Below are 16,405 nucleotides of genomic sequence, written 5' to 3'. Positions count from 1 at the left end.
GACAGGCCCGTCCCAATGGTAACTTGCCTACTTGGATCGTTTTCTACAAGATCTACTTGGCGAGTGCCTCGCTGCGGCCTTGAAGGTTGTTGCGGACGAGTCGAGCTCGGTTGGCTTCTCCAGGATGGCGGGGTCGTTGCGGTCGACTGGGTACTTGGCGAGCTCGGCGGAGTTGTCTTGTTCGTCGGCGATGACGGCGTCGGCGAGCTTGGCGCTGTCATCCTCGCATTCCAGTGCCATCTCCGGATCGCCGTGGACGGTGATGACGCCTCGAGGCCCTGGCATCTTCATCATGTTGTATGCGTAGTGTGGGGTCGCCATGAAGCGGGCGAACGCCTGCCGGTCGAGTACGCAGTGGTAGGGGCTGCGGAAGTTCACCGCCCAGGGACGATGCCGTGGAACGTAACCTTGGTGTTCTTGAGGCGTGAGTCTGGTAGGCCAAGCCGCCGGAAGGTTTCGTAGTACATAATGTTGATGGAGCTTCCCCCGTCCATCAGGGTTTTTGGTAGCCAGTAGTCGGCGACTTTAGGCCTGACGACTAGCGCCACTCGCCCGGGGTACTCGATGCGGGGGCGTGGTCTTCGCGGCTCCAGGTGATGCTTTGCTCGGACCAGTTAAGCCACCGGGGGACGTCAGAAAGTATGACTGCGTGTACCGCCACAGCCCTTGCGAGGACCTTCCTGTCCCGCCGGTCGCCGACCCCGGTGAAGGTGTGGAGCGAGCCGGCGCTGCGACCGAAGCCCTCCCCCTTGTGCTGGTCTTGGTCTTTGGCGCGGTCTTTGTGCTGGTTGCCGCCGTCGTTTTCCTTTGCGCGGCGAGCTCTTTCTATCTGCTTCAGGGAGTAGCAATTTCCCGTCGTGTGATTGGCGGGCTTGCCCTCCTTGCTGTGATAGATGCATGGTGCGTCTAGGAGGCTGCGGGCGTCGAAGCGCTTGGGTTGGGGCCGATCCTCCCGAGGTGCGCGAGTGTCGCGCCGGAATGATTTTGGCTCGCGCTGCTCGTAGTCGGTGGTGGCGACCAGCTCGTTGTGTCCTCCCTCTCCGCGACGCTTGCCGTTTTTAGACCGGCCGGCGAATCGGTAGTCGCCACGCCGGGGCTCCGTGTGTGCAGGGCGGCGATTGCGTCGTTGACCGTACTCGTCGTCCGAGTCGACTGTAGGGTCTTCGTCGGCGTAGCGGGTGGCGATGTCGAAGAGTTCGGAGATTGAGATATTATCCCTACTGACGCGACGGAGCTTGGCGCTTAGTGGTTCATACCGGCAGCAGCGTCGGAAGCAATAGATTGCCGTGTCCGTGCTGATGCCGGCGGAGGTCGTCCACATGTCCTGCCGGCGTTGCACCCACCGGCGGGTCGACTCGCGCGGGCCTTGGACGCAGCGATCCGGGTCTTCTATGGTTGTGGCACGGGTGTATGCGCCGGCGAAGTGCTGGATGAATGCGGCGCGAGCTTCTTCCCGGGAGTCGATGCCGTTGACGGTGAGGGTGTTGAACCGATGGCGATTGACGCCGTCCATCATGAGAGGAGCGGTAGCGTGCTGCGAGTAGCTCGGAGTGGCCCTGGATTCCCATTGCCATGGCGTACGAGTCGATCCAGACGGTAGGGTCGATGTGTGTGTCGTACTTCTCGATGTCGCGGGGTCCTTTGAACCCCACGAGGTACGGCTCGCCTCTGATCATCGGCCCGAAGCAAGCGGGGCCGATTCGGGTGAACGCGCTCTGACGCGGGGCTTCATCGGCGTGGCGGTCGTTCAATCGGTTGCGCGCCCGCCATTCTTGATCATTGACAATGTGGGTTCGGGCGTCGACTGGCTGCCCGTTGGCGGCGACCATCACCCGCGCGGGGCGCGGCTCGACTCGGTTGTTAGACGAGTGGGCCGCGCGCGGTGCTGGGGGCGGGCCATTGTTGGCGTTGACGATTGTGCGGTTGGCCGCGTCCGACGACGCCGCGCGACTGACGGATGTGCGCGAATAAAGTCGCCCTTGCGAGTCGGCTGCGGCGTGTTGCTGCTCCAATGCCTTGGCTACCAAAGCCTTGGCGTGCTGGACAAGGATTGCACCGTCTCCCGTTTCGGGGATTCTTGCGAGGACAGCCTGTGCAGCTGCAACGTTGTCGGCTGGAGACGAGTGCAGTGGTAGGCCGTTGGCGTCGACTTCTGCCCGAGGAACTTCGGGTGGTGGTGGTGGGGGTGGCGGAGGTGCTCCGTGCGCCGCTCTATCTGCAGCAGCCCGACTTCCTTCCGGGATGTCAGGGTTTTGGACTCGGGCGACCCGGATTTCTCCGTCTGGGTCATCGGCTAAGGCGTGCGCTGGGAAAGTCGTTCGCGCGGGCGCGCTCCATGCGCCGGCGGTTTCGCGGCTGGCGATAGTGGGATACGGCCCTCACTTCATCTTGCTCGAGGCGGAATTTCGCCTTTCGGCGAGCTCCTTTTTCCTCTCGCTCCTCGAGGGCCGCCCGGTGCGCTCGATCTCGGTTGCGGTGGCGGTTGCAGGGAGGGGAGTGGTGAAGGCGTCGACTGGGTGCTCTTCTTCACCCCCTGCCATGAAGACTGCGGTTGGGTAGCGGTAGCGCGGGGCCTCGACGGAGTCCGAGTCGGAGTCGTTGCCGAAGAGGGAGAGGATGGAGTCGTCCTCGAAGCCACCTTCGAAGTCACTCGGGTGGGAGACCAGGGAGATAGAGTCCTTGGTTGACGCTGTGGCGACGGAGCGAGCAGTCGGGGACGCGGCGGTGGATCCTGCAACCGACGTTATAGCGATGATGTCGGTGAAATCGGCGTCGATCGCGGCGATGACGGAGTCGATGACTGGGATGGTGTCGGTGGAGTCGGCGGCTGGAGCGGTGTCGGCGGAGTCGGCGGCTGCCGAGGCAATGGTGGAGTTGGCAGTCGGTGCCACGACCGCCGACTCGGCATCGTCTTCCAGGGCCGCCTCAGCCTCCACGTATACCTCGCCGGTGACCGGGCGAGTAGCAGTGAGGAGCTGCCCTGGCGCGAAGGGGTCGTGCGAGCGATTGGGGCGAGGCTCAGAGGGGTCGTTAACGCCAGCGAGCCCAACGAAGAGGTTGATGGAGCCGATCGGCACCATCCAGGCGTGCTTGAGAGGCGACGAGGTGGGCCGGTAGGTGCTCGGCTGGATGTGGAAGAAATTGCCGGTCGCGATCATCCCGCCGGAAGCAACCGGCCGCCGCACTGGCGAGTAGGGCCTCGCCGTAGCTCGGAGGCTTGATGTCCCATGCCCCACGGTGGGCGCCACCTGCCGTGGATGTGGCCACGGCAGATGCTACGGGGGTAGCACTTCGTTGATGCGAGGAAGGGAACATCGCCATCTACGGATCGAGGTGCAAGAGACGCAAGAGTTTTACCCAGGTTCAGCCCCTCCGGAGAGTAAAAGGCCTACGTCCTGCTAGATCTTTATTGCTCAGTGGAGGATTACAATGGGGGGCTCAGTCGGCGGCTACGCCGTGAGCTTACAATGGGAGATTAGATCTCGAATCAGGTGTCCTCTAGGGTTTTAGCTCGGGGGTTTATATAGACACCCCCGATCTAGGGTTACATGGCGATAACTCCAAATCGTATTCGTCGCTATTAATCCGGGATTCGTTAACCCCCTTGCTAGTAATCTTCTAATCCAGTCGCACAGATCTTCCCCTTAGGATCGCGGCCCAGTCGCCTTTGGGCCCAGTCGCTTGGGCGACTGGCAGTCCACCTGGGCCTTCGTCTTCACGGCGAGTGGGACTGGCGACCCACCCCCTATGGGCGTATCCCCATCACCAAGCCCACCTCGTCCCTCAACCGCCGGCGAGCGCCATGTCTGCCCCTTCCACCTCGTTCCCCTCCAGCGCCATGTTTGGATGCAATCTGCAGACTGAGGCAGCGAAACCAGACATATTGCCCCTGCGGTTGACCGCTGCTCCTCGACCGCGGATGGATGCCGAGGATGACCCCGGCCGGCGGTGAACGGGGCTGCGCCCGCGGCGACCGGCCGCCCCGCGCCTCACCTCCCCTGAGCCTCGCCACGCAGCGCCGCCAGCCTCCTCTGCCTCCGCCGCGGCCCTCGCTGCACGGGCGCACGGGCTCCTGCTGCGCGGGCGCACGGGCTCTTCGTCGACCTCAGGACCTCCGGCGCCGATGGGGCGTCCTCCGCCTCGGCCAAGTCCGGTGGCGCGCGCACGGTCTCCTGCTGCGCGGGCGCACGGCCTCCTCTGCCTCCGCCGCGGCCCTGCTGGAGCTCGCCGTCGTGCGCCTCGAGTAGTACTAGTATGAGCAGATTTTGCGTATTTGCGTGCGTTGGGGAACACAAAAGAAATAGGACATCCGCTGCTATCCGCGTGTCCGTTTGGCGACCCAAACGACGCAAAACGGACGTCCATGCCTGCATCTATCTCTCGTCTATTTATTGCTACAAACATGATGTTTCTATCTAGCTACTCCCATTGTAGCTTAGTAAATTTCAAGTGTCGACTCACAACGGAAATGAAACAAAATACAGACCAGTTGATTAACGATGAGACGAGATGAAAAGCATCGGGTGCCAGCAAACAAGTATCAAGGTGAACCTTAACAGAGTGAGAGGAAACAGGATATGTCCCATGATAATTTATCTACTCCTATGAGTAGATATACTATAGGGGTCGAATGTCTCCAAAAAAATTCATCTCAAGATTCGTCATAATCATATTTCAACTGAACTAAAAATAATACTCCGTAATAGACTACAGCTCCCTTTATCATTCATGCATTACTCCAAAACAAGACATGAAACCAGGATGGGATTTACAGTCCTCTTTCTAAAAGCCACGACCAGACAATGCAGAGGAGATATATTCCATCGTTTAACAAACAAATGGTAGTGGTATACGAGAGAGAAAAAAAAGATACAATGTAGAGCGGAGTCAATCATTTACATCGAAAATCAAACCTACACCATCATTCATTAGTTTCAGGTACGGATTGATGCATGCGGCACCGTAGGCAACCCCAGTTCATCCTCCTGCGCCAACAGAGAAAAACAAGCAGCAAATTACTCCACTGGTTACAAGTGTAGACAGACAATCAGGGCAGCTGGAATCGAGCCAATTTAAGTAGCTAGGTGTGGTGTCAGATGGTTAACAAGTATTATGTAACAAATTAATAGGTCAGAGATGGTCGATGAAGGCAATTGTTTCCAAATCACAGGATCAAATCCATCACGCGTCCTATATGAAACATGTTTCGCATGAAAAAGGTCTGCATGTTCCCATTCTCTGTGCTTCTTCTGCTACTAAGATCAAGCTAGGGTACGCTCAATTTTTCACACCAACATAGGTATGTATCATGACAGTGTGCCAGAAATACACGACTTAAGAGCTAAAAAGTTTTTCCTCCGTTCCGAAATATAAGTCTTTTTAGAAAGCTAGTTCAATATAAATAATCTATCAAGCTAGTTCAATTAAAGCTAGTTCATACATTATAAGGATCTCGAGTATCTAAACTGTCCATCAGATCGTGTGCATGTGACAATATAAAGAAAACCATTCACAGCTTCAAGAACTGTGGATTGGATGGGAAATGGCATGAACCCGTTGATTTGTCCCCAGGTTTGCATGTTCTCCTTCTATGTATTTCTTCTACCGATTGATTTCCTCCTAAGGATACCAGTATCACAATCTGTGAATTAGGGACATTCTTGCAAGTGGCATACCTGCTGCCGGTTCGGGGCTGCTGCATGACCGCTTGGCGCAGCAGGTAAGTTGAGCTCAGAATCTAGATCTGACTCCTTGTCCGGTTGAAGGTAAGATGGAACTGAACTCGATTCGAAGTCCATGTCAGCTTCCAAAGCATCAAGCTCTGCATTTTTCAACAGACAAAATGTAACATTATGTGGCTGTGAGAATACCTGGCATTTGGATTATCTAAGATTAACCAACGACCAAAGTGACTTACCTCCCATAAGTTCTTCCTCGTCGATGTCATCTGGGACATTGTAGCTTCTACCAAGAGTTTCTTGTATTTCATTGCTCACATCCATAAGATCCATCATCTCGTCTTGCATGCTCTAGTGAAACAAAATTAAACAAGAAAACTAAGCAATCATACTAGAATACATACATAAGCGAAATATCTTGGGAACACAGAGAATCTGGTAAACAACAGGATGCTGCGTACATCTATATCTTCGATCTTTACAGTCTTCATCATCCCTTTAAGCTCTTTATTGGCAGCCTTCATTGCAGTCATCTGTTAAACAAAAAGAACTTCAACATAAGTCTGGGAGCAAGAAACAGAAACTATCAGTAGCTTGTTACGGAAACCAAGGTAGCATACAGTTTGTTGAGCATCTTTAATCCCCTCTGATGCGAAAGCAACTTGGTCGAGATTATACGTCTGGTTGTACAGCATGTCACGCTGTCCTTCATACCTGTAGTGAAAGCGAGTGGAGTATAAAGATAGGAGCACTGGATTAAATAATAGACTAGTGCCGCAAAAAGAATGATTAAATGCTACAGGATAATCAGCTCCATTAAATAGCTAAGCCCCAGAGCATGGAGGAACAACAGCATTCCTCTTCTTTCCTGCCCACATTACTACATTAGCTTACATGCTAGTAACAAACTTGCTGGCCTTCCAAATCAGTTAATCCTAGATTATGTATCAAGTAACCTAAGAAGATAAGAGCACGACCTTTACCTAATACGAAATTTTGACCCTATAAAAATAGCCTAATAAAGTGGGAAAAATCTGAAGGTGTAAAGAGGCAGGCCAACTAGATTCAGGATTCAGCTATTATTTTTCAAATAATAACAACCTTTTAGACGATAACATATAAACATTGAGATACTACCCATCGACATCCACAAGGGATCAGGTCTGGGTAATTATATGTTTTTAGCTCACAAGCTTTTGCATTGTTGTAGCATTATTAATGTCTAATTAGTTGTCCCAAAGCCAAAGCCAACATAACAGTGCAAAATATCCACAACTAGACATATAGCTTTCATAATATACTGTGAGATACCCTAAATTTGCTCTAGATAACTCTATTTCAGGGTCCAAAAAATCCAAAAATTGTTTGGTAAATGCAGATTCCGATCAGAAGGAGATATGTACTATATGTATGCCAGCAGCATTCACGGAGCATCCAACGAAGTTGGGAGGTCAGGGTACCATATCCCCACTGGTTCATTAGCCGCTGTTTATTAGTAGTAGTTTGCAAGGTGCTAACTGCTAGTGTCCTAGTTCTAGTGTTGCAAAGGAAACAAGATATTAAGAGGAGGAGCAAACACAGGTAGTTTGAAGACTACCCACAACTACCCCTGCAACTTGTATAACAGGGCATTCTGGGGACTCCTTTGACAGTGTCTGGCGTAGCGACAGAAGATGATAACTTATGGAGTCCGTTGGTGTGGAGCAGAAGGACGATACTGAGAGGCGACTACATTTGTTCCATAAGGAAGTAAGATAAGTGAGGCTGGCATGTCCGAAGATTGATCTAGCTAACTAGTTTAGGATATACTCCCTCCGTTTCATAATTCTTGTCATGGTTTTAGTTCAAAAAAAATCAGGTGTGCTACCGAGTACTTGTTATTATCTAACAAAAATCCTAGTAGGACTGTCTGTTTGGTAAATGCAGCTTTCCATCTAGGGTGCGCCAGGATCAGGTAATGACCAAACATGCAAATAGAAACATATTCCCCATTAGGTGGGTTCGGTAGCTAATAATGCTTACATATACTAATATAGTTGGCGAGATGGGGGTATTAATCTCTAAATCGAGACGCTTATATTCTAATCCTACTGCTACAAAGGAAACAAGAGAAACCAAGAGGAGCAATGTTGGTTACATCTTTCGCTGCTTGAGGACCCTCATGGCGCGCGCTTTGACGGCCTCCTGCGCGGGGCCCGGGCGCGTCTTCTTGATCTGCTCCTTGTACCGCGCCAGCTCCGCGTCGAGCTTCTTGATCTTCTCGTCCACCGTGTCGCCCCGCTTGTATATCTGCCCACGCAACCAGCCAGCCATCAGCCATGGATTAGATGAGGAACCGAGGGAAGGAGGGGGGAGATAGGGGGAGAGAGAGAGAGAGAGAGAGAGAGAGATGCGTGCGTACCCGGTCGGTGGCGTCCTGGATGGACGGCGGCGGGTCCTGGCTCTTCTTGGCGCCGAAGATCTTCTTCATCTCCGAATTGCTTGTCGGCGGACCGAACTACTTCTTGGGCGGCTTTGTGGGTTGACTGGGATTAGTGTTTCGATATCGAATTTGCTGAATTTGGTAGTGTCGAAGGCAGGATCGGAGGTGGAGTTTGGGGGAATCGGTGGCGAGGTAGGGGACGAGGTCGTCAACTGTTATCTTGTTTTTCCCGGAAATTTATGTGGTGCTTCCGTTCCTAACTTCCCAACTCTTTTTTTTTTGTGGCAAATTCCCAACTCAACTCGAGACACGGTTTCTTTCCTTCACGTGGAAGGAACTCCAAGACTTCACCCATCGGTTCAAAAAAAGAAAAGAAAAGAGCTTAGAGCATCTCCAACGGGCGCCCTATATCGCGGCGCGCTAAAACTAAGAATCCGCGCGCGGTAAACAGATAGCGCGCGCTGTGCCGTTTTTTTCTCCGCCGGACGCGCTAATATGCAGCGCGTGCGCGCGCAGGAAAAATGGTCCTCCGTCAGGCGCGGCAAAATACAGCGCGCGCGGGCGCGGAAAACAAATTTCTAGACTATTTTGCATTCACAAAGATCAAATAAACACACATAATTGCATTCACAATTAATGAAACAAATGACACAAAGTGCAACAACATCACATAGTTCAACAAGGACACACAAAATGACGTAGTTCAACAATGACACACGATATATGGTTCAAATGGACAAAGTGGAACAATGCATATCACAAATGCATATCACACTTCCGCATTTTCCAAGTCAACACCTTCTTCTTCCTCCTCGTCATCTTGGGTTGAAGGAGGAATAGTAGCATTCATGGAAGACACGAAGCCTCCCGGTGGTGCTCCCATACTCCCATACACACCACTCACGGAGCCTCCCATGGTCCCTCCAAACACTCCTCCATAGCTTGGTCCTCCCATGCCGGCCATGCCTCCATAGCCTCCCATGCCGGCCATGCCTCCCATGCCGGCCATGCCTCCCATGGTGGGCATGGGCATGCTTCCCATGCCGGCCATGCCTCCCATGCCTCCTCCAAACGTCGGCATGCCTCCTCCAAACATGCCGGTAGTGGAAGTGTTCATGTTGGCTACCAACAATCTCTTTTTGGCCAACACTTCATCGCGAAGAAGGTTGATGTACTCCTTTTGCCTCTCATCCATATGGGAAGTATCCATCAAGAAAAGCTTCCTCTCCTCTTCCGCTAGGCGTGCATGCTCCTCGGTGGCTTGCCTCTTCTCCTCCAAAGCCAACTTCCTCTCCTCGTTGGCGGCAATCCTCTCCTCCAAAGCGGCTCTCCTAGCTTCAATAGCATCCATAGCCTCTTTCTCCAAGTTTCGTTGCATCTTTCTATCTTCATTTGCTTGCAACCTTGCATTTGCAATCCTCTCCATAGCCATGGCAATGTCATCATCTCCGGCCTTCTTTCCCTTCATTTCCTTGGCGGTCTTCCTACCATGCACATTCCTCCGCCCATTGTTGACGGAGTGAGGAGTGGAGCTTCTCTTCTTCCCTTCATCACTTCAATCATCATCATCGATGATTGTTGCATCACCGGTAGCATTGGCCGCCATAGTTGCCGCATCCAACTTGCCGCGCGTCTTCCACTTCTCTTCATTCCCTAGCACTTCATAGCAATGATGCAAGGTGAATGGCTTGCCAAGAATCTTGTTGCCTTTCTTGTTCTTCTTTCCCACATCCCTAAACAATCCTTGAGCCATGGAGTTCTACACATATGCGGAGAAGAAAATAGATGAGCCATATGAAGTACAACTGTATTCTTCTCATATGAGCCATATGGTGAACATAGTAGAATGACTTACCCTATCATTCTCATTAGTGCCACTTGGATTGAGAACATCGATGTTGGCTTGCACGCCCGCCCATTTTTGGCAATCGGTGTTGATACCGGACCAACGGGACCGAAGTGAGCGCATGGTTCGCTCGATCCCACTTGTGTTTGTGTTGAAGTACTCCGTCATCCTCATCCAATATGTTTCTCTTGTTTGATCGGTACCGGTTGTTGGATCCATTCCAATTGTCAACCACGTCTTGCAAAGCAACTTGTCCTCCACTATGGTGTAGTTGGCGGCCCGGCCGGGAGGGCGAGGTTCAATCAACCCTTCTCCTTCCTCATCTACATCCTCATATTCCTCCTCCCCATCGGCGGCTTCATCGTCATGCAAGAACGAGGATCCAACATTCATTGTCTCCATGAATGCCGCATCATCCACTCTACATTGCAATGAAATTCATTACCATCGGCTAGGTATGCATCTAAACCACAATTCGACAAAAAGTAGTGTTTTTTACCTCTCGGGCATTTCACCATCCACCATATGTGCGCCCGCGCGGTTGCCGGACGGAGGCGTCGGCTGGGTCGGCGGAGGAGGAGGAGGAGGCGCCTGGTTCGGCGCCGGAGGAGGAGGCTGTCGGCGGGGGACGGGCGCCTTCGCTTTCTTCGGTGGCGCGACGGCGGCGGGGCCGAGGTGCGGCCGTTTGGTCGACGGCGCCTTCCCCCTAATCGGCGCGGGCCGCGCGTTGCCGGCGCCCTGCGCGGCCATCTGCGTCGCGGCGGCGCTCGCGTGCGGTGCCCGCGCGGCGGGACGAAGAGCGTGCGCGCAGCAGCCCGTTGGGTTCCCGGCGTCGGCGCCGCCGCTAGGGTTTGGCGGTGGCGCGGCGGAAGTGGCGGCGGCGGAGGGTGTGACGAGTAGGGAGGGGTCGGCGGGTTGCCGGAGGGGTCGTCCATCGTCGGGATCGCCGGCGGCGCGCGGAGACGACGGATTGGGCTCGGGGCAGCGACGCGGAGGAGGAAGTTTCAGCGCGGGGGATTTTTCGCGCTTGGACGAGCGATGCCGCGCGCTGTAGCCGACGCGCCAGATATGCCGCTCCGGATTGTGCAAAACGCCGCGCGCCCTAAAAATTTTACAGCGCCGCGCCGTTTACCGCGCCTGCTGGAGCGCCACATTCCCTCCCGCGCACGTTATATCGGACGTTTTTATGCCGCGCGGCCTATATAGCGCGCCTGTTGGAGATGCTCTTATACTCATGCATTACATGTCCTAATACCCAGGAACTTCTTCTTTTTTGCTACTGGGGACAAAAAAAATGCTCAAGAGCTTACACATAAATGGCCTGGGACCCCAGAAACTCAATTCGGCTCCCGGGTGCGTATGATCCCTCTATCATAAAAACATAGTTTCAAGTGTTAAAAAATTTTGACAAAAAAATTTACATGTACATCTCCATAATATATGTGTATTCGTCAAGTTTCACGAAAAAATGATATTTTTTGTAGTCTAAGCGAAAAAAAGAAAATTTATCTTGTGACAAGTCTTTGTTTCAGCACCGAATTTTATCTTTTTTCCACACGCCACATGACATGTCGATTTTTCATGAAACAACTTTGTGAGCGCGTAGCACATGAAGATGTATGTGCAAAAATTTTGTTTCAATTTTTTGACATTTTAAAATGTGTCTAACATGTAATTTAAAATAAAGGGAGCATACGCTCTCATGTGCCAAAACATCACTCCCCCTAGGACCCAGAAAGAAAATACTAGTATGATGACCCATACTTTGGTGTTGGATTGCTATATGGAGTATGGGTAAACATAGGCAATGATCCATTTTTTTTTTGTCACTTCTATGTCAACAAAAATGCACACGAGGGAGAGGTCAACGGTTCGTTTCACCCATGTGTGCTTGACACCCCGTCGCAACAGGCACGGCACCCAAAGGTCCCCCGCCCCCCAAACATTGTTGTACACTGTTTTAAAAACATGTTGATATGAATGATCGTGTCCTCAACATGAATTTTAGTCTGATTAGATATCTCAATAAAAAAAAGGTATTGTCTCTGTTTTCTCTCCAGATGATGAGGATGAGCCGGCTGATCTTTTTTTCGCGGGCACGCAAAAAACATGCCATATCTTTATAGAAGGGAGGGAGCCGGCTGATCCTAACAAAACTTTAGAGGAGCCAAACGACAAGGGCTACAAATCTGATAAAGACGGCTGGCCCAAGGTGAAAATTAAATCAAAGTACTAGGAACAAATGTGTTTTGTTCGTGCTTTTTTCTAACAAAAGCAAATAATCTTGCTACCATAGAATTTTGAAAAAAACTTTCAAATAAAAAGAACAGAAAAAAAAAGAAACTTCAAAATCCCGCCTCCTTGTTTAGAAGGTTATGTCAAAAGGTGTGATTCCTTCTTAGATTCGTTGGATTTTTTCGATAAAAGGTATTTTATTACTTAAACTAAGCATATTTGTGTGAATATAGAGACAACTATCTTCTATCGGATGTCCCCGAAGGGACAGGAGGCAGTTATCTTCTATGACGAACAAAGGATGGGATGGGGTGCAGTCTTCCGTGATCATAATAGCATCTTCTTTTCTGTAGGTAATCATAATAATAGCATCTTCAAGCTTGCATTCTGTGAAGTAATGGCTAGTACTCCAATCCATGAACCGGTTGGAGCACTAGCAATACAGAGAGCGGAGTGCTCTGTTGGTCGCTGCTGACAAGGGTTTCTAAGACATTGTTTTGGCCACCGATTGCCTCTCCATGGTACAACGGATCCTATCTCCAGCGCAAGATCGTTCTTGGGTTGGCACCATGGTGAATGATATGAAGGTTTTGGCAAACAGATTCAACTCTTGCTCTATAAATCACTATATATGGTCGGAAGATGAATATTCCAGCGCATATGCTAGCTTGTAGTTGTGAGCGTCTAGTTTTTCATGTTTTTTTTTCTGTAACCCGGAGTATTTGAGTTATATTTTTTTCCGTGATATTCCGCAATCAATAAAACACCGTAATTCTCTCTTAAGAAGAAAAGAACGGTGAGAAAAACGTTAAACAGGGCATAACTTGAGACATTGTAACACGTTTGCTAAACAATGTCACAAATGCACAATCCGGAAACAAAAAAGAAGATGAGTGGCTGATGTCTACGGGAGGTTCTATTCTTGTAGACAGTGTTGGGCCTCCAAGAGCAGAGGTTTGTAGAACAGCAGCAAGTTTCCCTTAAGTGGATTACCCAAGGTTTATCGAACTCAGGGAGGAAGAGGTCAAAGATATCCCTCTCATGCAACCCCTGCAACCACAAAGCAAGAAGTCTCTTGTGTCCCCAACACACCTAATAGGTGCACTAGTTCGGCGAAGAGATAGTGAAATACAGGTGGTATGAATAAGTAGTAGCAACGGCACCAGAAAAGTGCTTTGCCCAGGACAGTAAACAAGCAGTAGTAACGCAGCAGTAGTAACACAGTAAAACAGTAAACAAGCAGCGATAGCAGTATTTAGGAACAAGGCATAGGGATTACACTTTCACTAGTGGACACTCTCAACATTGATCACATAACAGAATAGATAAATGCATACTCTACACTTTTGTTGGATGATGAACACATTGCGTAGGATTACACGAACCCTCAATGCCGGAGTTAACAAGCTCCACAATAATGCTCATATTTTAGTAACCTTTAGTGTAAGATAGATCAAAAGACTAAACCAAGTACTAGCATAGCATGCACACTCGTCACCTTCATGCATATGTAGGAGGAATAGATCACATCAATATTATCATAGCAATAGTTAACTTCGCAATCTACAAGAGATCATGATCATAGCATAAACCAAGTACTAACACGGTGCACACACTTGTCACCTTTGCACACGTGCAGGAGGAATAAAACTACTTTAATAACATTGCTAGAGTAGCACATAGATAAATTGTGATACAAACACATTGCAATCATAAAGAGATATAAATAAGCACCTCACTATGCCATTCAACGGTGAATAAGTATTCTGTGAAATATAGCCTAAGAGACCCACACGGTGCACACACTCGTCACCTTTACACACGTGGGACAAGGAGTCTCCGGAGATCACATAAGTAAAACTCACTTGACTAGCATAATGACATCTAGATTACAAGCATCATCATATGAATCTCAATCATGTAAGGCAGCTCATGAGATTATTGTATTGAAGCACATAGGAGAGAGATGAACCACATAGCTACCGGTACAGCCCCGAGCCTCGATGGAGAACTACTCCCTCCTCATGGGAGCAGCAGCGGTGATGAAGATGGCGGTGGAGATGGCAGCGGTGTCGATGGAGAAGCCTTCCGGGGCACTTCCCTGCTCCGGCAGGGTGCCGGAACAGAGACTCCTGTCCCCCAGATCTTGGCTTCGCGATGGCGGCGGCTCTGGAAGGTTTTCCGTATCGTGGTTCTTCGTATCAGGGTTTTCGATCCAGGGGCTTTATATAGGCGAAGAGGCGGCGCAGGAGGGTCGAAGGGGTGGCCACACCATAGGGCGGCGCGGCCGTGGCCCGGGCCGCGCCGGCCTATGGTCCGGGTGGCCTCGTGGCCCCCTCTCGGTCCTTCTTGGGTGTTCGGATGCTTCCGGTGAAAATAGGAACCCGGGTCTTGATTTCGTCCGATTCCGAGAATATTTCGTTACTAGGATTTCGAAACCAAAAACAGCAGAAAACGACAGAATTGGCACTTCGGCATCTTGTTAATAGGTTAGTTCCAGAAAATGCACGAATATGACATAAAGTGTGCATAAAACATGTAGATAACATCAATAATATGGCATAGAACATAAGAAATTATCGATACGTCGGAGACGTATCAAGCATCCCCAAGCTTAGTTCCGCTCGTCCCGAGCGAGTAAAACGATAACAAAGATAATTTCGAAGTGATATGCCATCATAACCTTGATCATACTATTTGTAAACATATGTAGTGGATGCAGCGATCAAAACAATGGTAATGACATGAGTAAACAAGTAAATCATAAAGCAAAGACTTTTCATGAATAGTACTTCAAGACAAGTATGAATAAGTCTTGCATAAGAGTTTACTCATAAAGCAATAAATCAAAGTAAAGGCATTGAAGCAACACAAAGGAAGATTAAGTTTCAGCGGTTGCTTTCAACTTGTAACATGTATATCTCATGGATAATTATCAACATAGAGTAATATAACAAGTACAATATGCAAGTATGTAGGAATCAATGCACAGTTCACACAAGTGTTTGCTTCTTAAGGTGGAGAGAGATAGGTGAACTGACTCAACATAAAAGTAAAGAGAATGGTCCTTCAAAGAGGAAAGCATCGATTGCTATATTTGTGCTAGAGCTTTTATTTTGAAAACATGAAACAATTTTGTCAACGGTAGTAATAAAGCATATGAGTTATGAAAATTATATCTTACAAGTTGCAAGCCTCATGCATAGTATACTAATAGTGCCCGCACCTTGTCCTAATTAGCTTGGACTACCGGATCTTTGCAATGCACATGTTTTAACCAAGTGTCACAATGGGGTACCTCCATGCCGCTCTGTACAAAGGTCTAAGGAGAAAGCTCGCATTTTGGATTTCTCGCTTTTGATTATTCTCAACTTAGACATCCATACCGGGACAACATGGACAACAGATAATGGACTCCTATTTAATGCATAAGCATGTGGCAACAATTATTATTCTCATATGAGATTGAGGATATATGTCCAAAACTGAAACTTCCACCATGAATCATGGCTTTAGTTAGCGGCCCAATGTTCTTCTCTAATAATATGCATGCTCCAACCATAAAGGTGGTAGATCTCTCTTACTTAGACAAGACGGACATGCATAGCAACTCACATGATATTCAACAAAGAATAGTTGATGGCGTCCCCAGAAACATGGTTATCGCACAACAAGCAACTTAATAAGAGATAGAGTGCATAAGTACATATTCAATACCACAATAGTTTTTAAGCTATTTGTCCCATGAGCTATATATTGCAAAGGTGAATGATGGAATTTTAAAGGTAGCACTCAAGCAATTTACTTTGGAATGGCGGATAAATACCATGTAGTAGGTAGATATGGTGGACACAAATGGCATAGTAGTTGGCTCAAGTATTTGGATGCATGAGAAGTATTCCCTCTCGATACAAGGTTTAGGCTAGCAAGGTTATTTGAAACAAACACAAGGATGAACGGTACAGCAAAACTCACATAAAAGACATATGGTAAACATTATAAGACTCTACACCGTCTTCCTTGTTGTTCAAAACTCAATACTAGATGTTATCTAGACTCTAGAGAAACCAAATATGCAAACCAATTTAGCAAGCTCTAAGTATTTCTTCATTAATGGGTGCAAAGTATATGATGCAAGAGCTTAAACATGAGCACAACAATTGCCAAGTATCAAATTATCCAAGACATTTTAGAGTTACTACATGTATCATTTTCCAATTCCAA

At 49.3% G+C, this 16,405-nt stretch overlaps 1 protein-coding gene across 1 annotated transcript; it reads right to left on the bottom strand.

Annotated features, from left to right (window-relative positions):
* Window positions 1–4,700: 4,700 nt before the first annotated feature.
* LOC124666988 (vacuolar protein sorting-associated protein 60.1-like) lies at window positions 4,701–8,355 on the bottom strand. The gene is made up of 7 exons (XM_047204322.1): window positions 8,080–8,355; window positions 7,816–7,967; window positions 6,299–6,392; window positions 6,140–6,211; window positions 5,918–6,029; window positions 5,676–5,821; window positions 4,701–4,985 (listed from the first exon to the last, which is right to left on the bottom strand). The coding sequence occupies exons 1-7, from the start codon at window positions 8,146–8,148 to the stop codon at window positions 4,935–4,937; spliced, it is 696 nt and encodes a 231-aa protein (XP_047060278.1). The 5' UTR covers window positions 8,149–8,355; the 3' UTR covers window positions 4,701–4,934.
* Between the last annotated feature and the right edge of the window lie 8,050 nt (window positions 8,356–16,405).

Source organism: Lolium rigidum, chromosome 6 (assembly GCF_022539505.1).
Source record: "Lolium rigidum isolate FL_2022 chromosome 6, APGP_CSIRO_Lrig_0.1, whole genome shotgun sequence".
Taxonomy (NCBI): Eukaryota; Viridiplantae; Streptophyta; class Magnoliopsida; order Poales; family Poaceae; genus Lolium; species Lolium rigidum.
The sequence above is the reverse complement of the archived record's forward strand: the minus strand, read 5'-3'. Positions and strand labels throughout refer to the sequence as shown.